The sequence below is a fragment of the Hemiscyllium ocellatum genome, chromosome 26, assembly GCF_020745735.1.
Source record: "Hemiscyllium ocellatum isolate sHemOce1 chromosome 26, sHemOce1.pat.X.cur, whole genome shotgun sequence".
Taxonomy (NCBI): Eukaryota; Metazoa; Chordata; class Chondrichthyes; order Orectolobiformes; family Hemiscylliidae; genus Hemiscyllium; species Hemiscyllium ocellatum.
Window position 1 is genome coordinate 23913548 of NC_083426.1, and position 26721 is coordinate 23940268.

General features: G+C 39.9%; 1 protein-coding gene across 1 annotated transcript in view; it reads left to right on the forward strand.

The window, feature by feature from the left end:
- celsr2 (cadherin, EGF LAG seven-pass G-type receptor 2) overlaps nt 1–26721 on the forward strand; it is a 319864-nt gene that overhangs the window by 233552 nt on the left and 59591 nt on the right. The window contains exons 10-13 of the mRNA XM_060845021.1: nt 6379–6545; nt 15998–16183; nt 22988–23101; nt 24652–24826. Coding sequence (XP_060701004.1) covers nt 6379–6545; nt 15998–16183; nt 22988–23101; nt 24652–24826 — 642 coding nt within the window. The remainder of the gene's footprint in view (nt 1–6378; nt 6546–15997; nt 16184–22987; nt 23102–24651; nt 24827–26721) is intronic.

Here is a 26721-nt window from a genome sequence, read left to right on the forward strand (position 1 = left end):
ATCTCTGCAGCCTATAAAAAATTGACTCTGGGAGCAGATAAAGCTGCCTGAATGATTTGGCAGGTTAATTGAGCCATACAGATTGCAGAGAGTCTAGCTTTGATCTCAACCTGTACTAAGTTAGCTAATGTCTGCTGGGGAAAGAGGGAGAACCGCATTAGAGGCACAGTGATGTGTACAGAGTGTAGCTGTTCCACTTATATCTGGAAGTGGAAAAAGGAATGAAAGGCTGGGTAATTATTGTCAAAACTAATCTGAAATGATGTGTGAAACAATGTTAATATCTGAAATCATGTATAAAATAACATTACAAGGAAAGGTGCACTTAATGACTACATTACCATTAATCAGGATTCCACTCATTATTCAGGATGTTTTGTTTTGTTTGGTATTTTCAATTGATTTGTCCGTATTTGTTTATTTTTTATCTAGGTATTCTTAGGCCTTAAGTACAATGTATTGGGTAGGTAATCCTCCTTCTTGGAATTGGTGTCTTAAATGTACAAATGTTCCTTTTGTTTAGTTAGAACATTTTTTAGGAATAATTCACACAATATTGATTAATGGAATTAATTTAATGCCTACTTGTGCAGCAGAAACAGTAGGAGTTGGAAATTAAAACCAAGTAAGATAGTCGATCATTTGGACCTTTTAGTCAAAGGATGAGCACTATTTCCAGCTCTGCTAAAATCCTGTTGTTGGGTCACCTTGAATGATAGTTGTCAGTATCCTTGGAAATAACCTTCCCCTGCAACCGCAGGAAATGCAAAACTTGCAGCCACACCTCTTCCCTTACTTCTCTCCAAGGCCCCAAGGGATCCTTCCATATCCGCCACAAATTCACCTGCACCTCCACACACATCATCTATTGCATCTGCTGCAACCGATGTGGCCTCCTCTATATTGGGGAGACGGGCCGCCTACTTGCAGAACGCATCAGGGAACATCTCTGGGACGCCCGGACCAACCAACCCAACCACCCCGTAGCTCAACACTTTAACTCTCCCTCCCACTCCACCGAAGACATGCAGGTCCTTGGACTCCTCCATCGCCAGAACATAACAACACGACGGTTGGAGGAAGAGCGCCTCATCTTCCGCCTGGGAACCCTCCAACCACAAGGGATGAACTCAGATTTCTCCAGTTTCCTCATTTCCCCTCCCCCCACCTTGTCTCAGTCGATTCCCTTGAACTCAGCACCGCCCTCCTAACCTGCAATCCTCTTCCTGACCTCTCCGCCCCCACCCCACTCCGGCCTATCACTCTCACCTTGACCTCCTTCCACCTATCACATCTCCATCGCCCCTCCCCCAAGTCCCTCCTCCCTACCTTTTATCTTAGCCTGCCTGGCACCCTCTCCTCATTCCTGATGAAGGGCTCTGGCCCGTAACGTCAAATTTCCAGTTCCTTGAATGCTGCCTGACCTGCTGTGCTTTAACCAGCAACACATTTTCAGCTCTGATCTCCAGCATCTGCAGACCTCACTTTTTACTCATAGTTAAAGAAAGGCAATTTTTCTTTAAAGATTGTCAACGGAAGTTCAAAATATTTATTAATAATGATTTGCAATCAAGAATTTGTTTCAAGAGAAACTTTGCCAACTTGCGCTCTTCAGGTATGATTGTACTAGGAAACCAGTATGCAAATTCACCTTGGTTTAATTAATTTGGGAAATTAATTTGCACACTTGGGATATTGAAGCCACAGACAGCCATTAACTTTAGGTTTAAACTGAGCCCATGCAAATCCCACTGCATGTGAACATATGGAATTTTCTGAATGGATCATGCAGAGGGAAATGGCTCACAACAAAACCAGTACAACTGAGCTTTAGACAGAAACAGATTTATCTAAACCATCTGGTGTTATATGATAGTGTGAAAGATTGATTAAATCTGCACAATTTGCATTGTTCAGCAACATCTGCATGCAAAGGAAAATTTACAAAACAGATACACAGGCTGTGGCAGGAGCAGGTGAAGAGGTGCATCTCCTAACCTTCCAAGGAAATTCACAGTCATTCCCGGTTGGAACTCTTAGGATGCCTCCTCTTCCCAGTGGCAAATGTACTGTTTACCATTGAATCATGTAAAAACCCTGTCTCTTTCTCTCTCTTTCTCTGCCTGGCTCTTTGTTGGCGTTAGAGCGAGTTTGTTTTTGTAAAATATGTGCAGAAAAATGAAACTTTGCTCCAAGTGACAGCATGTGCAAATGTCAGTTTTCACCACGCAAGATGTCACAGGAATGAAAATGTTATTTTCCTGTGAAGAGAAATTTTACATGAATTATTGATTTCTACACAGCTTCCAGCCATCAATTTAAAACCCTATAATGTGGGAATCAAGTTAATATTGAAAGACACCAGCAAGCTTCAGAACATTTAGCGCCCAATGATCAAAAGAAAGTGCGTATAATGACTTATGCAAATGGAAAGATAGGAATTGTTAGATGCAAAGAAGTCCAAGGCACAACCTGGCAATTCGATGATAGAACTGTGATGAAATTCTGAAGTAATGCTGACAATAAATGTTTTACTAATTACACTGTAGTAGAGAAAGTTGAGGCCAGGAAGGCTCCAAGGAAAGGAAAGCCTTGAGAACTATAGGCCAAGGGTTTCCATTTTGTTGTCATTGCACGTTGGTGGGATGTTGATATCTCAGCCAATACCAGTTTACCTTACTCGTCCCTAATTGCCCCAGAAAAAATGGCATTGAGCTACTTGATTAAGCCATTGCAGAATATAGTGAGTTGTGAAGTCTGTTCGCAACTTATCCATTTACTGGTAGTTCCAAGCAACATGATGGAGGGTATTCCCAATATGAAGATTGGACATTCGCTCTGTAAGTACTATATGGTGGGCAGTTCAACTGATACTGTAATGGATGGATGCATCTATATGAACTAGATTGATAAGAACAATGACAGATAAGTTTTCCCTCTTGCTGGCTCCAACCACCACATCCCCCCACCCCACGCTGTATAAATCCGGGTTAGCAGCATGTGCTTTAAGGTTTGGCCTGGTTATTCAGTAGTGGTGTTACCAAGAAGCCAGTCTTGGGAATGGACACGAATGTTCCCCACACAGAGTACATTCTGTGTCCTTGCCACCCACTGTTCTTCTCTGAAATGGTTTTCAATGTAGAGAAGAACTGATTGATTGAACAGCTGTGAGAGATTTTGGTCGGTGATAATCAGTAGGAGATATCCTCATCCATTTTTGACCTGATGCCATGAGATTTAATGAGGTGCAGTCATAGAACATGAGAGTGCAGTCCAGGCCCTTTGGCCCTTGATGTTGCACCGATTTGTGAAACCAATCTGAAGCCCATCTAACCTAAACTATTCTATTCTCGTCCATATACCTATCCAATGACCATTTAAATGCCCTTAAAGTTGGCAAGTCTACTACTGTTGCAGGCAGTGCATTCCATGCCCCTACTACTCTGAGTCAATGTGGAGGACTGCAGGACAACTCCTTCACCTCCATCCCAGACAGTCTCTCCTTTTGTTTTTTTTCTGGATATAGCCATTGGTGATGAAGGTGTCTTGGCCGTTATAAGATATGATTCTGAGAGTATGAATGTCAGGCTGTTGCTTGATTATTCTGTCCTTCCCAAGGACGTTACGCTTGCTATGTGCCATGTCACAGTACCTTCTTTTACTGTTTCCTCAACACTGTCCGATATTCAAGAGACTTCCTGTTACAGCAAACCTAATGCCCTTCCTGAATACATACAAGCCAGGTATGTTCAGTACTCATTCTATTTCGTCTAACGTCTAACGTAATCTCAAACATCAATTTATTTAATTGAAAAGTTGGTGTCATATAATTATGCCACTCTATTACTTATCCTTTGAGGCTATTTTAAATGTAATTTAACTTTTATGAATTTTTATAACACTGACAAAACAATGTCTTTCTTAAAATATAAATGCAAAGTGACATTTATTGGGCAATTTAATTTCAGTTTACCTTAAGATAAAAGCCCAAAGCCAGTTGATTGAATTTGTGTGCAAGAGTATCTTGTAGTAGGGTCAAAGGTGCATGGATGCTGAATTATCCTTTTAGTTTCTGATTTTTTGTTCAAAATATTTATATTTTAAAACTCAAGAATGGTATGGTATAGTCCACTACATAAGCAGTTCTAAAAGTTTGGCAACACAGATCAAACTTCGACTGTGTCATTGAACTAGAAACAGTGTGTCCTATAAACTAATGAATTGTATGGAAAACCCACTCACTATCTGTGATTGAATTTCTTTCCTGATTTATCTTCCTCCTCCACTCTTTTCTGCACAGCACAGAATGGAAACAAAACAAATTGAAATTGTGTTAGAAACCAAAATCCAAGCATTGCCTCCATCAGTATAAGGAAATAGAAACTTGGGTTGTGCACAGAGGGAATGGCATTCCTTTATATTTTCTGCAGCTTTATTTTAAAGGGTTTCATATTTCACAGTAAAGTGAAGCAAGTTCAAGTGTAAAAAATACATTCAATTCATATTGTAAGACAGCACAAAGGAGTATGGATGTAATGCAGTTTGAAAGGAAAAATGAGAAGAGACAATGAAAAGTAAATGATGTACTTTAAAACGGAGGCAGCTGAGGTTTCCGAACACAAATCTTTGTAAGTGGCAGGACAGGTTTATTATGAGAACATTGTTTATGATGGGACTTAATTGTGATCAGAAATATACTGCCTGAAAGGACTGTAAGACTTGTTGCAATAGTAAATTTTATAAGAAAATTTAATCCGCACTGGAAGGGGTGATAAGAGCAAAGTAATAGTAAAAAAGCATGGAATGGGTCTTACTGGATTACTTTCATGTTACCAAAGTGGCAAGAAGGGCAAAATGCTGTCTTTCTGACACTCCATCCTTGCTGAAACGTGGCATAGCATCCTTGTTTGATTTTCATTTTCTCCCTCCTTCCCAACTATAAACCACTGCGCCACTGCATCTGCTGCAGGATGATGATTGTATTCTGGGTTGTTGTGTGTAGGATATGAATCTGTGAATATGACTCAGTGAGGCTGTTGCTTCACTAGTCTGTGAGGCAACTGTCCTTGGTACTAGAACCTCAAGTGTTTTTTCAGGGTCAACGGGATAATATTTACCAGTGCATTAGTCAGTGCCAGATGGTCTGTCTGGTCAGTCTGCTATGGGTCTGGAATCACGTGTAGGCCAGACCCAATAGATTTCCTTTCCTGAAGGACATGAATGAACCAGATGGGTTCATACAACAGTTGACAATGGTTTCACCATCGTGACTTGATTTTATTGAATACACATCTCACCATCCGCTGTGGTGGGATTCACACTTGGGTCCCAGAACATTTACCTAGATTATTATAATTATTACATCACAATGCACTCTCTGGATTACTGGGCTAGTGACAGTACCACTACACCAGCACTCCCCTGTGTCAAAAAGAGATGGAACATGGAATGCATTTCTTTACATCTAGGTAATTTGGATTTTTTTGACAAAGTAGTGAAAGGATGGGCTGGACTTGATGTTCTCTACGAGTGCAGATGATACAGTTCAAGAAGGATGAATGCAAAGTTGTCAGTTTTGTCCTTTCCCCTCTCATGGAATTTCTGTCTTTCCAGTGGATTTCCAATATGGAAATCTATGCAAGAGTTAATGAATCTCATTGTACCTAATCACTAAATGATTTTAAAAATCACACAACACCAGGTTATAGTCCAACATTACTAGCTTTCAGAGTGCTGCTCCTTCATCAGCTACTTCCAAATAAACCTGTTGGACTGTAACCTGGGGTTGTGTGATTTTTTATTTCTGTCCACCCCAGACCAACACCACCACCTCCACATCATGACTAAATGATTTGTCTCTTCTCTTATTCTTCTGTTTCATCAATGTTCATGCCCAATATCACAAATCTTGTGCTTTCACCTTGATTTGCCGATTTACAGGCAATCACCCATATTTGAACACCAACTAATCACCTGAATGAGTTAACAGATTTGGTAAGAAATAAAAATAATCCTGGAAATACATAACTGTTATGACAGCAACTGAGGAAAGCAAAACAAAATTAACGACACTTAAGATCAGTGACTTATTGTCAAACTGTTTAGTCTATATATGTTAGGATAAGTTGATATGTATTAGCTATCAGACCTCTTCCATTTTCTTCCATTTCAGAGTGCATCTTCTGAAAGATGAGAAGAACTTGTGACACATAGTACTCTATACATGTAGAAGCTCTTAAGATTCATGGATGCTTCACTTAAGCGGCTAGTTATTTATTGATAGCACAATGGATTGAAAAATAACTTCAGTGTTTAGTTAATATTTCATGTAACCTTCCCATAAGAATATAGGAATGAACTGATTTTTTTTTGTTTCAGTAATGGCCAGTCCACAACGGTTTCTAGGGAGCAGCCTTGTTTCCTGGAGTAATCTTGTCAACACAATCACTTCACCCTGGTGCATTGGTTTGATGTTCCGGACACGACAAGCAACTGGCATCTTTATTCGAATAGAAGCTGGTCAGTTCTCAACAGTTAGTATTCAGGTTGGTCATTTTTGACATTGTTATTGCTTTATTCAAACCTTTACAGGTTGTTCGTGTGTGTGCATATTTACCCTTCATATCTCATGTTAACTTTGAAGAAACATTTAAGAGCAAAAATAAGTTTGGCGCAATATTTTCAGCATTCCTGGGAAAACCTTTAATCGTTAAATCAGCTATCAGTAAGAATGCTAGTGTTTAAGATGAAAACAAGATAAGATAACACAATTCTTCAAGAAAATATTTGTGCAGAGACAAGTCCATGTCATTTTGGTTCTTTTGGTTGAAACTGCAGCATGCACAGGAAAATAGATTTCACAAATTTTCAAATCACACTGTGATACAGACATAAGCAGAAAATTACACATGATGGGAGGTCTAGTTTCACCAATATAATAGTTACTCTCAAATAAGCATTAACACATCACAATTTTAAATCAAAGTAACTTCCTTTTTAGTTCGCATTTTGTTAATCTTGCCATTTGTTTCCTCAAGTATAATTTTGATGTTTTTTTTCCTGTTATGTTTTTACCTTAAAAATTTCTCTCAGGAACATCTTGGTTCAACTGTATGCTGCTTCTGATGCTAATTTCCACAATTTGATAGCCAATCTCAATTGATATTATGATGAAGTGCAACAAGAATACTCCTTTGTTGCAGGTGCCCTCTTTAAGATGAGCTGTTAGACACAATTTCCAAATTCATGATCAATAAATAATCCACCAGCATCAGTTCATGAAGACTGGGGATACTAATTTCCTGGTGATATTTATCTAATTAGCACTAGAAAGCTAATTATCTTGGAATTTATTTGCATGGATGTTTGAAAAAGCATCTTTTTTACACTTAATTTGTAAGTTTGAGAATTGTATTTGGAATTAAATAATTAGGCTGAGGACGTATGTATGAACCTCTAAACTTAAATTATTATTTGATGTGAACATTACTGATCTCAAACACAGCTTTAAATTTACATTTTATCATTTGTGAGGACAAATAAATTGAACTGAAATTGCATCAGGATTTAGGATTTTCATGAATTAACCAACAAGTATACCCAATGTTTGATAATTATCATTGCAAGAAAAAAGGACTTAAAATTAGTGGAAGTAATGATGAGTTATACTTACTTCATGTTTTACTTTTGACTTTATTCTGTCTTTTTAAAACCAAAGGTACTTTCTTTAGGATGACTTCTTAGTAGTATTAGTGGGGACGCTGAAGTCATTTTATGGGATATATTTCCGGCATTGGGAAATTATCGCTGGATGTTTTGTGATTTGAAACTTTCTATGATGTTATGCCACAACTACTACAATCTCAAAAAAAAGGTCAAAACTTTACATTGCGTTTGTTCTTATAGCAAGTCAGATATAATTTAGATTGAGATCATGTTGACTTAACTACTTTAATAAAAATCTAACTAAGTAGCTTCAGAAAAAATAAGAATGAGAACATGTAGAGAGTCACTTCCCAAAATTTAACCAGTTTTCCCATCATTTAGATATAGGTTAGAAATCTTTGATACTTGGGAATCCCCAGAGGCAAGAAATTAATGAGATAAGCATTGTTGTATGTTTATCATATTCAGTTGGAATTTGTCTGTTATTTTAATGGAGGTGTTAGAAGCTATCTAAACTAAGCAGGTGATCTCGAAATGATAGGGAGCCAGGTTAGTTTCTTGGGTGTGACCGTTTATCCAAACCCATTCTTATGTTATAATTGACAGTGGGAAAGTTATGAGATTATGTGGTTTATCCCTTTTTAATGTATGCAGTCATTTCTAGTCATTATTGGTTCTTTGAAGCAAAATGTATTTTCTCATCTTAATATAATTAATTTTGCAAAAATAAATGAAAATATGGTTGACAGAAGTAAATGTAGGAGTATGCAAGATGGATTTGACTGTCCCTGATGGAGGGTTGCAGTCAATTATACGTTTAATGATTATTCATGTCATTTCTCTTGTGGATGCCCATAATTTTAATGGACTCTCTCTCCACTTACTGCATACAGACATCCATCATTCATTATGTGTAAATAAAATCTCTCTAGGTTCGACATCTTTATGATGCTACACTCACCCACAAAGAAGGCAATAATAAACAAATGCATCATTCCAGCAGAACCCTAATATTTTTGTCACACGCCAGTTCCTTTCAGTTTATGAAAGCTGACATTTTGAAATATAATGACAGGAGTACTTTAACGGAGAAAGTAAATGCATCCACTCTAAAAGAACATCTTCCAAACAAAATCCTCCACGCTTTAGAAGTAAGACTGGAGCCAGTCTTTAGGGAAGTCTATTTTCACAGTATTTCGCAAGCTGAAGCATGGTTATGTGTTAACTTCTTAAGGTGCAAGAACGGAAAGAATGAATTGGCTGCCCATTAAACACCCCAGGAGAAAGTGAGGTCTGCAGATGCTGGAGATCAGAGCCGAAAATGTGTTGCTGGAAAAGCGCAGCAGGTCAGGCAGCATCCAAGGAACAGGAAATTCGACGTTTCGGGCATAAGCCCTTCTTCAAATTTCGTCAAATTTCCTGTTCCTTGGATGCTGCCTGACCTGCTGTGCTTTTCCAGCAACACATTTTCAGCATTAAACACCCCACCAAGGTAATTGAAAAAGTAAATTGGGGGAATATAATGACCAATTTGTCATCACCACTGTCAAAAAAAAATTAATATGAGCCCATCTTTATCTATGTTTTGGGGCGAAACACTGAATGAAACAGCTATAACCTGCTGGACAGAGAATTGGTTCTGAATTAATGTTGGAGATTCCATTAAGCTGCACCTAATCTGATGAGATCTTACTGGTTTAGGTGGGGATAAGGCAAAACAGCTGTAGATTGAAGATCTATATGATTAGATTAGATTCCCTACAGTGTGTAAACAGGCCCTTCGGCCCAACAAGTCCACACCGACCCTCTGAAGAGTAACCCACCCAAACCCATTCCCCTCCGACTAACGCACTTAGTACTATGGTAGAATTTAACATAGCCAATTCACCTGGCTACACATTTTTTGACTGTGGGGGGAAATCCACACAGACACAGGGATAATGTGCAAACTCCACACAGACAGTCACCCAAGGCTGGAATTGAACCTGGGACCCTCGTGCTGTGAGGCAGCAGTGCTAACCACTGAGCCACCGTCCCGCTCTAAATCATTGTTTATCTTACAAACCAACTTGTACCTGATTGCTAACATGCAGTAAAGTATATTGTATTTTGGGCAAGGGGCCCTTCTTATTAAGACTTATTTAATTTCAGTGAACTATACAACCACAAGCTGGTAGTAGTTGCATTAAAATATACAATATAAATATGAATCACAGATCTCGATCTCATCTTAAAGCTACAACTAGTCAAACATATCTGAGCCCCACCCCAATTGATCTGGTTATTTCATACTGACCATCTCTTATTCCATCAAATAGGTGCATCAAAATATCATCCTAAAACACTGACAGTAGGCTTCTATAACTTCAAGGGACGCTGATAAGAAAGATGCACTTATTCAATTTGTGTTTGAATATGAATACTGAAGAATATGATGTACAAGATCTCAGGATATGTTTGACATCTAAATTTCCCATGTTACTCTCCCAGATTGTACATAATGACAGTTGTGAGTGGTGTCTTAGCAGAACAGCTCAAAAAGAGATTAGGAACATGAAATGAAAAATGAACTGTTCCTGTAATGGAATCAGTCTGTCTGAAGTCAATTTGATGATGTGTGAGTGATTTTATTGCTTTAAAGTGTAGCCCAATATCAGTTCCATTCATTGTATAAAACATACTCTTTCTAAAAGAAAGTGCCAGCATTGCCAGTTTGAAGTCTTGCCAGTCTTGGGAGTTATAGCTGCCCGTTCTGCTCTGACTCTGTCGGAGGGACCTGACCTGGTTGCCTTGGTCTGTGAGTAATGCTCAGTGGAGGCTATAAGCCATTCAGTTTGGATGTTTCATGAGTAAGCAGACATGAATAAGTCAAGGAAAGAGGAAATTACTGCAGATGCTTCAATGTGTACCGAAAACAAAAATGCAGGAAATCACAGTAGGTCGGGCAGCACCCATGGAGAAAGAGCAAGCTAACATTTTGAGTCCTGACTTGAAACATTAGCTTGCACTCTCTCTCCATGGATGCTGCCTGACCTGCTGTGATTTCCAGCATTTCTTTGTTTTCAGTCATGAATAAATCAAGTTTGTGCCACATGTAAAATACTTGATGTCAGCTATTGGTAGTCCCCTCCACTTCTGAGACCTGAGGAGAGAATCCATGTTCCAATAATGCTCCATTGTAGTTACGAGGTGTAATAATACACAGCAGAATGTTCTGGAGAAACTCAGCAGCTCTGGTAGAATCTGTGGAGAGAAAACTATTTAACATTTCAAGACTGATGTGACACTTCTTCGAATGTTGCTGTGACAAAGAGTCAAATCAGACTTGAAACACTGACTTTGTTTCTCTGTCCACAAGGTCTACCAGATTTGCTGGGTTTCTCTGGTGTGCTCTGTTTGTATTTCAAATCTCCAGAATCCACAGGGTTTTTTTTGAGTCATCATAGGGAGTTCCACATATAAAGGGGTGCTGTGAATGACACTGTTTAAATTAAAAGCAAGGGAATTATCCCCAGTATCCTGTTCAGTACTTACCCCTCACTCAATATCACAAAAAAAACTGTCTGAGAATCTTTACAGCGGGATTATTAGCTAGCTTGTTTCCTGTGATCACATTGCATAAATAGTGACTACAAAGAAATAATTGGAACAATAAATTTCGGAGACGGAATAAGTTTTAAGCAAAAAAGGTATACATGGAGCATGACATTTCTATCAGTGTTCAATGCAAGATTTCTTACTGACAGCCGGGACTAATAATTAGTAAGCAGCTGCTGACCAAATGTTGAGCACAGAGATCCCAGGTACTTGATGTGTTGCAGTGTTTTAAAACACTTTCTTTAATTTGGCCAATTGTCTCATCATTGGGTTTGTTTACTGGAGTGGTGCTGCAGTATCACTGTGAGGCTGCCTTTAAATTGATTTGAAGAATAGAAAGGCACCAGGCCGGGCTGAAATTTTAAGTGCAATACGAGAGCTCAGAAGTGAAAAAAATTGACTATTACTACTGACAAAGTTGAGCTGAGACTTCTGTTGTTTTTTCAGAGTCCTGGTGCAGTAGAATGCAAGATGGAAAATCACTCTCTAATGGGTCATGTCGTAAAAAATGCCCTTAAAATCCTAATGGCCAGAGTTAGAAAGGAAATGAAATCAGAGATTTCAGACACTCAATGGAGATTTATTGAAGATGAAGGAGCAGAAAATATAATCTATCAAATTGAATGCATCTTGTCATAGCTGCTTATTCCCCTCTAACTCCACTTGTTGGTGCCTTGATTATCTCACACAATGTTCCAGCTGCCCTCTACTGGTCAGTCATGCCCACATTGCATCCCTGGCCTTCGGAACATGTGGTGAGAGTTACAGCTGTGCAAAACTTGGAGCTGTAATGCTGTTTTATATAGAGATGTGGAGAACTTCAGACTCATGTTACGTGTTACCCATAACTCCATGAAAAAGGAGAATGTTTTGATTCTGTTTGACTTCAATCCTGCACCATAACATCAGGAAGAATGCTATGAGGAATAAATAGTATTAGAACTGTCTGATTTGTCACACTAGTCCAACCTTCAATATTGGATGAGCAGAAATTTCCTCCAGTGAAATATTGGTTAAACTAAAGTAGAGCATGACTAACTTTGATAGTGCCTATAAAAGGAAACTTTTATGTCTGCATTGCACACGCGTTGTGTCAGGTAAGTGGCATGCAACTTTGAGTGACCTGTTTGATAATGGCTGCACTCAAACAACCCAAACTGCACTGTTCATTGATTGCATGTATCAAGAGGGGACTGAACATTATTACTTGGTGTCACTACCTAAGGCTAACACTGGATTGCATATAATTAACGTGCCCCTCTTAAAGTACGTTGTGGCTACTCAAAGTGCTAAGGTCCTTCAGAATAATATGCGTCAATAGCTGACTATGAGAGAGCCTAGGCAGCAACACTTGCTAATGTCGCACTAGATGTCTAGTTGGAGGTGGAATGGACTGGAGATGGACTGCACTGTAATAGACAAAAGGCCCTCCAGACACACAATGATAAACAGATCATCATGGAAGTAAATGATAGACCTATTAGCTCTGAGCACCTGAACTCAATTTTGCAAGAAGTTTCATGACCTCTTACAACAGGTCAAGGTCAGTGAATGAATCTTCAAACACAAATTCTGCCATTCCTTAATACATCATAACCCAACCATCATCTGTCAGAGATCTCTCCCAGTTAGAACACATATCTAATATGCATTGCTTCAACCCATGATTTAATAATGTTGCAAGCCTCACATCCAGGTCTGTTGCACTCAGTGACAGCAATTCATACATGACATTGATCCAAATATATCATAGCACATTCAGTGACACACTTCACTCTCTGCTCCAGTCTCTGCACTTGATAGGAGTACTAGAACAGGCAGAGACATACGGGAGGAAGCAATGAGGAAATGCACAAGAGCAGTTAGGTTGGTTTGAAAAGGGTACTTTTGTTGAGTCTTGTCTTTGTACTGTGATCATGGGAATGACATGATGGTCCGTGACAGAGGAAAGATAAAGGATAGAACTCTTGGTAAATGAGGAATTCCAGTTACTGGTATCACACTGTTTCTCCTCCCGCTCCACCTCCAATTCTACTACTACTCCTTCTCATCACCCATTTTGTTTAAACTGCACATATGGTTTCTGTTTATTCTCACTGTTATGTTCAGTCATGGAGGTAGATCTCCACAGGCACTCATGACTGGGAGCAACTAACTTCCATAGAAGTCTTGAAGTCAGCATGAAGTATTTCATCACCTGCTACACCATTCCCAATAGATATTTGAATCTTGAAATAATTATGGCAAATCCCCAAAGTGTAGAATTGTTTAACAATAAAACCAGCAACTAACCTGTAAGTGGATGATCCCCTTAAATAACGCTGCTGGCTTGTTGCAGAAGCTTTTCATAGTATTTAACATAAGTTCAGCTGTTCAGTTTTGAGAGAAAGCGTTAGCTGGAGTGTGAAGACCCAAAATAACACCATTGCATTGGTATCAAATCGGTAACTAAATGTCATCTGGTGTGCTTTACAACAGCATTGTTCATGCATACTTCAGATATTACGTTGAAAACATCAAAGTATCTTTTCACCCAGAAAACCGGTGCTACTGAGTCACCCCCATCATTTTCTATTCCCACTACAAACTCAAGTCCCAATCACTGACTCAGTCTCATCACCCAGCCATTGGCTGATGCTGACCCAGACCATTTGTCACTTTGCCAACAGATTTAGCTATGAGCTGAGTGTCTCACCCGATATTCCTCCTTCTCACCAAGACTGTCCTCATTTACTTCCATAATGTAGTCCGCTTCTACCTCTGCATCAGCTCAGCTGCTGTCTGAAATGCTCATTCATGCTTTTGTTACCTCAGAATGCTAGAACTCCCTCCCTAATGGAATTGAGTTCAACCATAGCAAATGAGGCAACTAGGCATTGGCAATACCTACCAACCCACATTCCATGAATGAACTTTTAAAATCTAAACTATTACAGCTTCTCAGCCACATTCCCACCTTGCATTCTCCATGATCTTGAGCTCATCCAAACTATATCTTAAATTACATCACGTTCTGTTCATCCCTCACCTCTGTGCTTATTGATCTACATTGGATCCCAGCCAAAAACAAAACTGTGATTTAACAATCTTATGCTTCTTTAAAAAAAAACCCTCCATGTCCTTGTCCCTCCAATTCTAGCCTCTGACATGTCTCAAGAAGTCATTTATGGGAGTAGTGCAAAGACCGTCTGATAACCACATGGCTGGATGGAGTATAGAGTCAGAAATAGTTGGAGCTTTCAGAAGGGTAGGTTAATAATCATATGGCATTTTAATTTACATAGAGACTAGAAAAATCCAAGAAGCAAATTTAGCCTAGATGAGTTCGGGGAATGTGCTCAAGATAGTTCCTTAGAACAGCACGTTGTGGAGCCTAGCAGAAAACAGGCTACACCAAACCTGGTCTTGTGCAACAAGATTGGATTGATTAATTAACGTATAGTAATGTATAGCTAATAGTAACTGTGCCCATGGGTTACAATGACTATAATATGATTGAAATTTACATGCAATCTAAGGAGAGAAGTATGGGTCCAAGACAAATATTTAATATTTAAATAAGGCCAATTATGATGTCATGAAAGCAGAGTTAATTAAGGTGAAGTTATAAATTAGCTTACGGAAAGGTTAATAAACATGCGGTGTAAGGAAATATAAAGGAAACATACATTTTAGCATGGAAGAAAAATTCCAAGGGGAGGACCCAAGTTTTTATCTAAAATTTTAACAGTGACATTAAGGAAAAATATACATGCTTGCAAAAAAAATTAGATTAGATTACTTACAGTGTGGAAACAGGCCCGTCGGCCCAACAAGTCCACACCGACCCGCAACCCTTCACCTAACACTACAGGCAATTTAGCATGGCCAATTCACCTGACCCGCACATCTTTGGACTGTGGGAGGAAACCGGAGCACTCGGAGGAATCCCACGCAGACACGGGGAGAACGTGCAAACTCCACACAGTCAGTCACCTGAGGCGGGAATTAAACCCGGGTCTCTGGCGCTGTGAGGCAGCAGTGCTAACCACTGTCAGAAGATTGGATAGAATATCAAAATAGCAATGAATGATTAATAAATTAATAAGGTGGGAAAAAGTAGTGGGTAACAGATTGAAAAGTGGGATTATCTATTTAAGATAGCGTTAAGGAAAATATTTTGTTTTCTCTTGCAGATTGTTGTGTGTCTTTGCAACTCTCTTTTGTTAAAGATGGTGGAAGCAGAGTTCTTGAGTGTTTCTAATGCAGAAATAAATTCTTGATGAGCAAGCGGTGATAGGTTGTCGGGGTTAGATAGGAACGTGAAGTAATCCAATCAGCCTTGGTCTTCCTGAATAATGGAGCGGTTTTGAAGGGCTGAGCAGCCTACTCCTGGTCATAATACATATGGTCAGCCCCAGATTTCATCACTTCACCATTAGTGGCAGTGTCTTCAGCTGTCTGGAACGAACTTCTGAGATTACCTCCTAAAACCATTGTGCCTCTCCACATTTCTTCTCCTCCTACATAACACTTCTTAGAACCTACTTATCACCTGTCCTAATATCATCTGCATTCCTCTAAGTTGAATGATGTTTGATAATTCCCCTGTACAGTGCCTTGGGAAGTTGTGCTTCAAAAAAAGTCACTATCAAAGGCACATTTTTAAATTTGTTGTTTGGTGCTGGTTGCTTTAATGTGTTTTCTTGGTGTTGCTTTTATTAGCATGTTTAACATGTATCAACCATCTTTACAGCTCAGTGAGGGAAATGTGATGTTAAGTGTGTATCGCTCAAGCAGTCGGATCACAGCACTGACAATGGACCAAATAAAAGTGAATGATGGTGATTGGCATCACTTGCAGCTAGAACTTAATAGTTCCAAAGATGAGTTGAAAACCAAATACACAGCTCTCATGTCTATAGACTATGGACATCACCAGGTAAGGACTGTCGACATGAAAAACTGTTTCAAATTTTCAATTTACTTTATTTGACTGGAACAAAGAGGAAACTTGAATTAGTTTGGAATTAAATCTGTTGGTAAACATATTTTCTTCTAATCTATACATCAGTGAGTTTGTCATTAATTAAGTTTGATAAGAAGACTCTTGCTTCTGATTTTATTCCTCAATCATTAGTGTGGGTACTCAAACAGATCCTGGGTAACAATTGATCATCAGTCAGGTGGCTTTCATGATAATTATTCAAATGTTCAATCTTTTAGTGTTGAGGTTCAATCAGAAGAATAATCAATTGTGTGAATCGTAAGGGTGCCACTCCTCTTTGAGCCTTACCCCAGAATAAGTCACACCTTCAAGACAGGTGGGAAAGGACAAAAACAAAGACATTTTGGCAGCCTTATCATTCCAATCCATTCACGTCAAAAATCAGCACTAATTAATTTGCAGAAGAAAAATCGTTCACTCAAGTAATTGAAGGACGGTAACCCTCAACATTTGGATCAGTGCATTGCTTTCCATTTACATTGAATTTTTCAGTCATGTCTCCATGCAGTACCATTTTCTCTTTTCATTTCATCACATGGTCCAGTGTGTTCCTCCATGACCCCCTTCTACCAGTTGCATGTCTGAGCTAATAGCTTGTTTGGCTTTGGTCTGATTCTGATGTGAAAAAACATTATTGCCACAACAGCTTGGGTGTCCAGTGAAAGCTTCAACCTCAACGCTTTCCTGTTTTGCAGCTTGGAAAGCAAGTAAAACTTCTTTCCTCATTGATGAAAAATAGCTGCCTAAAACCCATGAGGGAACAGTTTTTTTCTTATTCAGTCAAAGACATTTACATCGCTCAAGGAGACCATTTGACCCATTGCGTCTACGCACCAATATCTGACTACACTCATCCCATTTTCAAGCTCTTGCTGCATAGCCCTGAAGGCTATTTCAACACAAGTGAATGTCAGTATACTGCTCAAAAGTTATGAAAACTTGTGCACCGACCTCTCTCAAGTAGTGATTTCCAGACTTACATCAGGGTCTGGATAAAAAACATTTCTCCTTGACTGTCCTCTTAGCTTTCTACCTTTTTGTGCCCATTCATTACTGACCTCTCTATTCAAGGAAGAAGTGCCTCTCTTCATCTTATATACTTCTATCAGGCTCCATGCAGTCCTTGTTGCTCCAATGAAGACAGCCCCAATCTATCCAATCATTCCACATAGCTCAGACCCTCTAGCCCAGACAGTAACCTAGTATTGCTTGCGTGCAATCACATCCTCCCTATAATATGTTGACCAGAACTGCACACCATACTCCAGCTGTAACCTAGCCAGCTTTTTATACAGTTCCGGTATAATCTCCCTTCTGTTGTATTATATGCCTTGGCTAATTAACCGTCTTATCCATTTGTGCTGGTTTCTTCAGGGATCTGTGGATTTTCACACCAAGGTTCCTCTGATCTTCAATACTTTTCTAAGGTCATCTCCTTCATATTGTAATCCTTTGCCTTAATAGCCCTCCCCATGTGCATTACATCACATTTTTACAGATTGAATTCCATTTTCCACTGCTCTGCTCAGCCCAGCTGACCAGTCAGTTGACATCCTTTCTGCAGTTTGTCGCTATTCTTCATATTTACCATATCATGTTGTCGGTGAATTTCTAAGTCCAAACTATTTAACTACACCATAAACAGTAAGGGTCCCAATGCTAAGGTCTGCAGATCCCCACTCGAAACAGACTTCCTGTCACAGAAGCATCCCTCTCTGTCATCCTCTATTTCCTGTCTTACCATTGGTTTTGGATCCAGTGTACCACTTCACCTCAGATCCTACAGGCTCTTATTTTCTTAACCCATCATCCATGAAGGACCTAATCAAAAGCCTTGTAAAACTCCATGTTGATCTCATCAAATGCATTGCCCTCATCAACACTGCTGGTTATCTTCTCAAGAAAAATTCAATCAAATTTGTCAATCATGACTTTCCCTTAGCAAATCCGTGCTGACTCTCCCTGTCTCTCCAAGTGCACATATAGTCAGCCCCACAGAATTCTTTCTGATAGCTTTCCCGTCTATAAAGTTAGACTGACATACATGTAATTTCCTGACCTCTCCTTTCCTTGCTTTCAAAATAACAGGTTGAGACTATGGTGCTGGAAAAGCACAGCAGGTCAGGCAGCATTCGAGAAGCAGGACAATTGATGTTTCGGGCATAAGCCCTTCATCAGGAATCATCTTTCCTAATGAAATGTTTATGCCTGAATCGATTCTCCTACTGCTCAGATGCTGCCTGACCTGCTGTGCTTTTCCAGGACCATAGTCTCGACTCTGGTCTCCAGCATCTGCAGTCCTCACTTTCTCCCCTTTAACATAATGGGACGATGTTAGTAATCCTGTGCTGTTTCAGCTGTGGCTAGAGGGAATTTGAAAATTACTGGTCTAACTCATCCATGTTGACCAAATATCCTAAATTGAGCTAGTCCCATTTGCCAGCATTTGCCCCATGTCCCTCTGAACCCTTCCTATTCATGTACCCATCCAGATGCCTTTTAAATGTTGTACCAACATCCCCAGGCAGCTTGTTCCATACACGTGCCACCTCCTGCATGAGAAAGTTGCTCCTTAGGTCATTGTTAAATCTTTCCCATCTCACCTTATTTGCCTAATTTTCAATTTACATGCCAGGACTGCTGATATTTCGTCTCATGCCTTTTTCAACTGCCTGAAATACTTCAATCTGAGCCTACAGATGTGGCCACTTTTAGCTGCTCAACACATTAATATTTTTCCTCTCTCCCTCTCTCTCTCTCTCTTTCTCTTTCTCTTTCTCTATTAACTAATTTGTGGGCGGCACGGTGGCGCAGTGGTTAGCACTGCTGCCTCACAGCACCTGTAGACCCGGGTTCAATTCCCGACTCAGGTGACTGACTGTGTGGAGTTTGCACGTTCTCCCCGTGTCTGCGTGGGTTTCCTCCGGGTGCTCCGGTTTCCTCCCACAGTCCAAAGATGTGCAGGTCAGGTGAATTGGCCAAGCTAAATTGCCCGTAGTGTTAGGTAAGGGGTAAATGTAGGGGTATGGGTGGGTTACGCTTCGGCGGGTCGGTGTGGACTTGTTGGGCCGAAGGGCCTGTTTCCACACTGTAAGTCTAATCTAATCTAATCTAATTCTAATATTTCAGAGTCCTCCACCCTAATGTTTATGCATGTATCATCCTTATCCATTGTTAAGACCGACACAAAGTATTCATTGGGGACAGTGTCCAAATCTCCCACATCCATGCACACACAACTTTTATGGATCCTAATGGGCACTAGTATTTTTGTAGTTATTGTCTTGCTCTTTATTTTAAAAAAAACCTCTGAGTTTTTCTTTCTTCCACCTGTCAATGCTTTCTCATGAAATCAAACATGGGAACTTTAAGGAAATTATATTGAAAGCTAATGTTTCTTAAAAATGTGAATGTAGAAACTTTGAATGAGATAAAAAGAATTTGCAGGCCACATTTACTCCATAAGCTTTTTCTTGGATATATTTACCATACACTGCTCAACAACACTTTCCCGACACTGATATATGTGTGCACAAATAACACCCAGGCATATTTCATTTTACTTCTGTTGCTTGAAAGGCTCCATCAAGGTGTGTTCCTTTGCATGTAAAAGGATGTTTTCATTTAATGTTTATCAAGGGTGGACGAGAGTTAGTATTGCACTGCACTGCAATGTAATTTGGCTGAGGAGAAGCTGAATGTGTTGTGGTTTGGGGAATTTATCAGAGATCTAAGATAATCATTGAAGTTGAGGAATATTGTGATCATACTTCACTTACTGATCTGTCCTTGAATAACGCATGCATAAAGGGAAAGGAACAATCTCACTTAAACAGCTCCTCTCAGTGCTTGCTGGTCAATAACTACAACTCAAATTAAAAGCATAGTTTGCTTCTGACTGATTGATATCTTTCATATAAGGAGATGGCTGACTCTCTTAAAAGCCAAAAGTTCTTTAATGAAATATTGATATTGATGTCATCATACAAGTTGGAAAATGCGATGTATTGTGAGATTGGAGATGATTATCGAGGAGATGATGATGTCAGAGATAAACATATGAAGAAAGACTCTAAATTATTAGTATCCAAGATCCAGGGAATTGGCTTTTGCATTAGTTGATGAGCAAAGCCACATATATTCTTCCCACCTCTTAACCACAAACCAATGATGTATCCCCATAGCCACTTGAAAATCTCAGATATGTAAACATTTATGAAGCAGATCCATGTCTCCCTCTGTATTACCATCTCACTATTACCACATCTTGGAACCAATGTTGTAACAATGCTGTCATTTTTAGAGGTTATTTTGTCCTGTTTAGTTTTGAAGAAAGGTTGTAAGGCAGCGGTTCCATGATGACTATTGAACACCATTGGAGTAATCAGCTTGAGTTTTTTTTAACAGCCTGAATGGGTGTGGTCAGCTCTCATAGATCAGGATACCTGGGTTTTGGTTTTTCAGTAGCATCAGAAGCTGTTTTGGTCTCAACATAGTTGGAAGCTTTGGTAAATGTCTCTTGTCTGCTACTCTCTCTGAATTTTCTCTGAATGTTTTTTAACTTCCGCATTGGAGAACTGCATATGAAAATCTGTGTCTGAATTTGCCTTTTTGCCAAGGTGTGTTATGGCATGTTACTATATTGGAGCAGTTAATTAGTAATAGTCACTGTATCTATTAGTCTGCTAAGTTTCCATTAGAGTTGCGTTATTCAAAATTCCTCTTTCTTTGGCTATATTTTACCTACAGTGTTTAAATAGATTGTCTTCCATTTAATATTGAGTGGTTTTACTGGTCACATTGCATCTGGAACAGACTATACATCTGTCTTTAAAATAAGAAAGGGTTAGGGTCTCGGCTACCTTAAAATATTTTGAGGGGTTCTGGTCTGTTCCATAACATTATACACAATCTTACCATCAGGAGCATTTCTAAACTTCTACAGAGAAGGAAATTCTCCCTATGCTCGCAGAGAATGGAACATTCTGAGTAATTGAAAATACCTTTTTGTATAGAGAAATAGTCTCTGTTTTTTTTGAACCAAGGAATTTTGGTATTCTTCAAACGCAATAAAGCATTTGTCCTTTTTAGCTATCCATTGCTTAGTAATCAGACTCCTCAAGATACTTCATTGATGTCTATTAAATTCAGACAAGCATTGGTAACTTCAAACTTCTGAGTTGATTTTTAAAAACGTATTCATTCATGAGATGTGGGCATAGGCCAGCATTTATTACCCATCCTTAAATCCCCAGAGGGCAGTTTAGATTCAACCACTACGGTGTGGTTTTGGAGTCACATGTAGGCCAGGCCAAATAGATTTCTTTCCCTGATGTGCATTCGTGAATCAGAGGGATTTGTACGATAGTCAACAATGTTTATATGGTCACAGTTAGGCAAGCTTTTAATTCCAGACTTTTAAAAATTAAGTTCAGACTTCATGGAATCATGGAGATGCATAACATGCACCTCTATCCAACTTATCAATGCCAACCAGATATCCTAAATTAATCTAGTCCTATTTGCCAGCAATTGGCTCATATCCCTCTGATTGCTTCCTATCCATATGCCTATCCAAGAGACTTTTAAATGCTGTACTTGTAACAGCCTCCACCACTTTCTTTGACAGCTCATTCCATACACGCACCACCTTCTGCATGAAAAGGTTGCCCTTTAGATCCCTTTTAAATCTTTCCCCTCTCACTGTAAACCTACGCTCTCTAGTTCTGGATTCCCCCACTCCAGGGAAAAGACCTTGTCTATTTAACCTATTCATGTCCCCTATGATTTTACAAACCTCTATAAGGTCACCCCTCAGCCTCCAATGGTCCAGGGAAAACAGCTCCAGCCGGTTCAGTGTCTCCTTATAGCTCAATGTCATTATCTGCTGTCATGGGATTCAAATCCATGTTCCCAGATCATTAGCCTGGACCTCAAGATAACTAGTCCAGTGATATTGCCATCATGTCACCACCTTCCTATAGAGTCACACAGACCTTTTGGTCTAACTCATCCATGTTGACCAAATATCCTAAATTGAGCTAGTCCCATTTGCCAGCATTTGCCCCATGTCCCTCTGAACCCCTCCTATTCATGTACCCATCCAGATGCCTTTTAAATGTTGTACCAACATCCCCAGGCAGCTTGTTCCATACATGTACCACCCCCTGCATGAGAAAGTTGCCCCTCAGGTCATTGTTAAATCTTTCCCTTCTCACCTTTATTTGCCTGATTTTCAATTTACACGCCAGTCATTGCTCTGGCATCTCTGACAGTACAGTTTAATGCATTCAGTCTTGTGTCCACTCAGTAACTGTTTGAGAAAGCTCCACTTCATTTTGCACACTATCCTAACAGTCATCAAACTGAGAAAACTGCTGCCACATTTTATAATGTCTATCCTAATCGGGGCATATTCATAATCATCTGTTGAGGTCCATTTGAGAACATTTACACAATGCTTTGGCTTTTGTGAATTGCCCTTAGAAGACAAGTGTCTAGATTAGAGTGGTGCTGGAAAAGCACAGCAGTTCTGGCAGCGTCCGAGGAGCAGTAAAATCGATGTTTTGGGCAAAAGCACTTTATCGGGAAGATGAACCTAGCCTCATCTCTGATTTCATTGACACAATAGATCATGTCGAGCTAACAATTAATACATTAGTGAGATCTTCTTTATTGATGAGTTATGGCTCTTGTGAGAATTTTCCCATTGATTTCTGACTCCATTCAACTCGACAGACAATGGTCGAAATTGGTAGCGAGCTGCATGGATTGAATCTGAAAACAGTCAGTGTCGGTGGAGTCTCAGGAAATGATGGCAGTGTTCTTCATGGGTTCCGGGGATGTATACAGGTATGACAAACAGCAGGATATTATCGATGGTTTTCAATATTTCTAGCTATTTGATTCCTCAGTAGACTTGTGAATAAATGAATGTTTTATGTTATGGCATTTTCATTCAGTGGTTGAAATGTTATTTAGATTTCTCATCCCATAACAGCACAGTGGCTCAGTGGTTAGCATTGCTGCCTCACAGTGCCCGGGATCCAGGTTTGATCCCACCTCGGGTGACTCTGTGGAGTTGGCACATTCTCCCCCGTCTGTGTGGGTTTCCTCTGGGTACTCTGGTTTCCTCCCACAATCCAAAGGTGTGCCGGTCAGGTGAATTGACCATGCAATATTGCCCATAGTGTTAGGTGTATTAGGGGAAAATATAAGGTAGGGGAATGAGTCTGGGTGGGTGACTCTTTGAGGGTCGGTATGGACTTGTTGGGCCGAAGGGCCTACTTCCATGCTGTGGGGACTCTAATCTAATGTAATAATAGCTCATTGAATGATAGTACCATATTGTCTGCCATAGGGTCAGTTTACCTCAGTTGACTGGATAGCCAGTTTGCATGGCAGAACATTGCCAACAGTGTGGTTTCAATCTGCGCCAGTTGAGGTTATTATGAAGGACTCTCCTCTCTTCACACTGAGGTTTCTTTCTCTCTCTCTCTCTCTAATGAAAAAAAAGCCCTATGTCTGGTAAGATTATGGTGACTTGACCTTTTTTACTGCTGAGTCACAGAAACAACAAAGATATTCGATTCACTCCTTGCTTGATGGTTACTTGGTTGACATGAGGCAAGGTGGCAATTAACCAACAATTGTCCTCACCAACTTTTGGTTTAAGAGGTGAAAATTGAGCATGGATTTTTGAGATTGTTGCTGTCCTGTAAGCCTCAATTGCAAGTTCATGTTTAGATATTTAGAACATGACAATCAGGTTTCCTTATGCTGGTCCTGAGATTGAATAACAGGCTGACATCACCTACTCAGGCTCAGACCTTGGTAAATGCATGGCAGGAAGGTATGGTCTAAAGGTCTGAGATCAGTCTGAATGTGTGGCATATATGAATTTAATGTCCAGGTTCCCTGATCAACATCAGTGCTACTTGGCAATTGGTTCATATCAAGCACACAAGTGTACGTTTTCGCTGAGAGTCTGTTCTGCAGTATGTGAGCTGAAATCCTTCAATTCTGTAACCAGTCAGAATGAAATGAGTCTTGCCCAGTTGCCTTTGGAGAATTTGGCAATCTGTAGGAAATAAAAGCAGGCCTCTGACTGTGAGATCAATGCTGCACTCCTGTTGCTTCTACACTGCTGCGAAGTCCATCTCAAGATTCCCTACAAAATTGTCTGATTATAATCTAGAGTGTTCCCTTGGCAGCTGGCTTTAGTTCGCAAAATTATTGTTCACAGCTGCTCCTGAATGGAAACCCAGCTGACATTTCAATTTAGTTGCAAGTGTGGAAATTCAAAAACAAAGGAACCATAATACTTTTGCACAAAGAATGATCTTAAACAGATACAGATGCAAACGATTTTGTTGCTGTAAAATGAGCAATTCTTTCCTCAGGGGATTCGTATTGGTGAGACACCATCCACAGCAGTGGCATTGAATATAAACCATGCTGAAAAGGTGAATGTGGAGAGAGGCTGCAGCATTCCTGATCCCTGTGATTCCAGCCCATGTCCTACAAACAGCTACTGCAGTGATGACTGGGATAGCTACTCCTGCAGCTGTGACCCAGGTAAGAATTTACACCACTTTAGTAATGGGTCACTGAGAAGCTCAGCATTTTATAGCCTGTGTGATTCTCTTTAGGTCTTAAAGCACAAAGGCAGGCTCCTGGGATTCAAGATGATGATATTCTAGGTTTCACATCCCATAGATCACCCGCTATAATCTTTGGTTTTGTTATCATAAAAACTGTTAATCATGTGCGTATCATTATGCTGTCACACTACTATTCAGAATATTGTACTAAATGATAGATACTCAATTAAGTTGGCCAGCATTAAATTTCAGTTAATGATTGACTCTTATCATGTGATGTTCTGTGGAAACCCAAGTCCAATGTAGTTGAGTGTTTGTGTTTGCTGACTGACAGCATGAGTAAATTTCAGACTATCAGAAACTGGCATGTGACTACCCTTTTGTATTGTAACCTTGGTTTTTATTTCTGATTGTTAGATATGTACAAACAATACTGGATCTTTGCACTTGTACCTGTCATAGAGATGTACAACAAGGAAACAGATCCTTTGGTCCAACCCATCCATGCTGACCAGCTAATCCAACCTGATCTAGTCCAATTTGCCATTACTTGGCCCATATCCCTCCAAGCCCTTCCTATTCGTATACCCATCCAGATATCTGTTAAATGCTACAATTGAATCAGCTTCCACCACTTCCTTTGGCAGCTCATTCCATACACGCACCACCCTCTGCGTGAAAACGTTGCCCCTTAGGTTCCAACGCCCTCTAGTTATGGACTCCCCCACCCTATCCATGTCCCTCATGATTTTATAAACCTCTATAAGATCACCCCTCAGCCCCCGACGCTCCAGGGAAAACAGCCCCAGCCTATTCAACCTCTCCCTATTGCTCAAGTCTTCCAACATTGGCAACATCCTTGTAAATCTTTTCTGAACCATTTCAAGTTTCACAACATTCTTCTGATACAAAAGAGACCAGAATTGCACGCAATATTCCAACAGCAATATTGCACCAATGTCCTGCCCACAACATGACCTCCCAACTCCTATACTCATTAATCTGACCAATAAAGGAAAGCATACCTGTCTACCTGCAACTCTACTTTCAAGGAGCTATGAGCCTACACTCCAAGGTGTTTTGTTCAGCAACACTCCCTAGGACCTTACCATTAAATGTATAAGTTCAGCTAAGATTTGCTTTCCCAAAATGCAGCACCTCGCATTTATCTGAATTAAACTCCATCTGGAACTCCTCAGCCCATTGGCCTAGATGATCTTGAGTTTTTGAAGAAGTAGCAAAAACGATTGATGAGGTCAGAGTGGTACTTGTGATCTATATGGACTTCAGTCAGGCATTCGACAAGGTTCCCCATGGTAGACTGGTTAATAAGGTTAGATTTCTTTTAGATTAGATTACTTACAGTGTGGAAAAAAGTCCACACCGACTCTCCGAAGAGCAACCCACCCAGACCCATTCCCCTACATTTATCCCTTCACCTAACACTATGGGCAGTTTAGCATGGCCAATTCATCTAACCTGCACATTTTTGGACTGTGGGAGGAAACCGGAACACCCGGAGGAAACACAGAATACAGGGAGAACTAGCCATTTGGATACAGAACTAGCACAAAGGTAGAAGACCTTTGCTGGAGGGTTGTTTTTCAGATGGGAGGCCTATGATCAGTGGAGTGCCACAAAGGTCAGTACTGGGTCCTCGACTTTTCGTCATTTATTTAAATGATTTGGATGCGAGCATAAGAAGTATAGCTAGTAAGCTTGCAGATGACACCAAAATTGGAGGTGTAGTGGACAGCCAAGAAGGTTACCTCAGATTACAACAGGATTTTGATCAGATGGGCCAATGGTCTGAGAAGTGGCAGATGGAGTTTAATTCAGATAAATGCGAGATGCTGCACTATGGGAAAG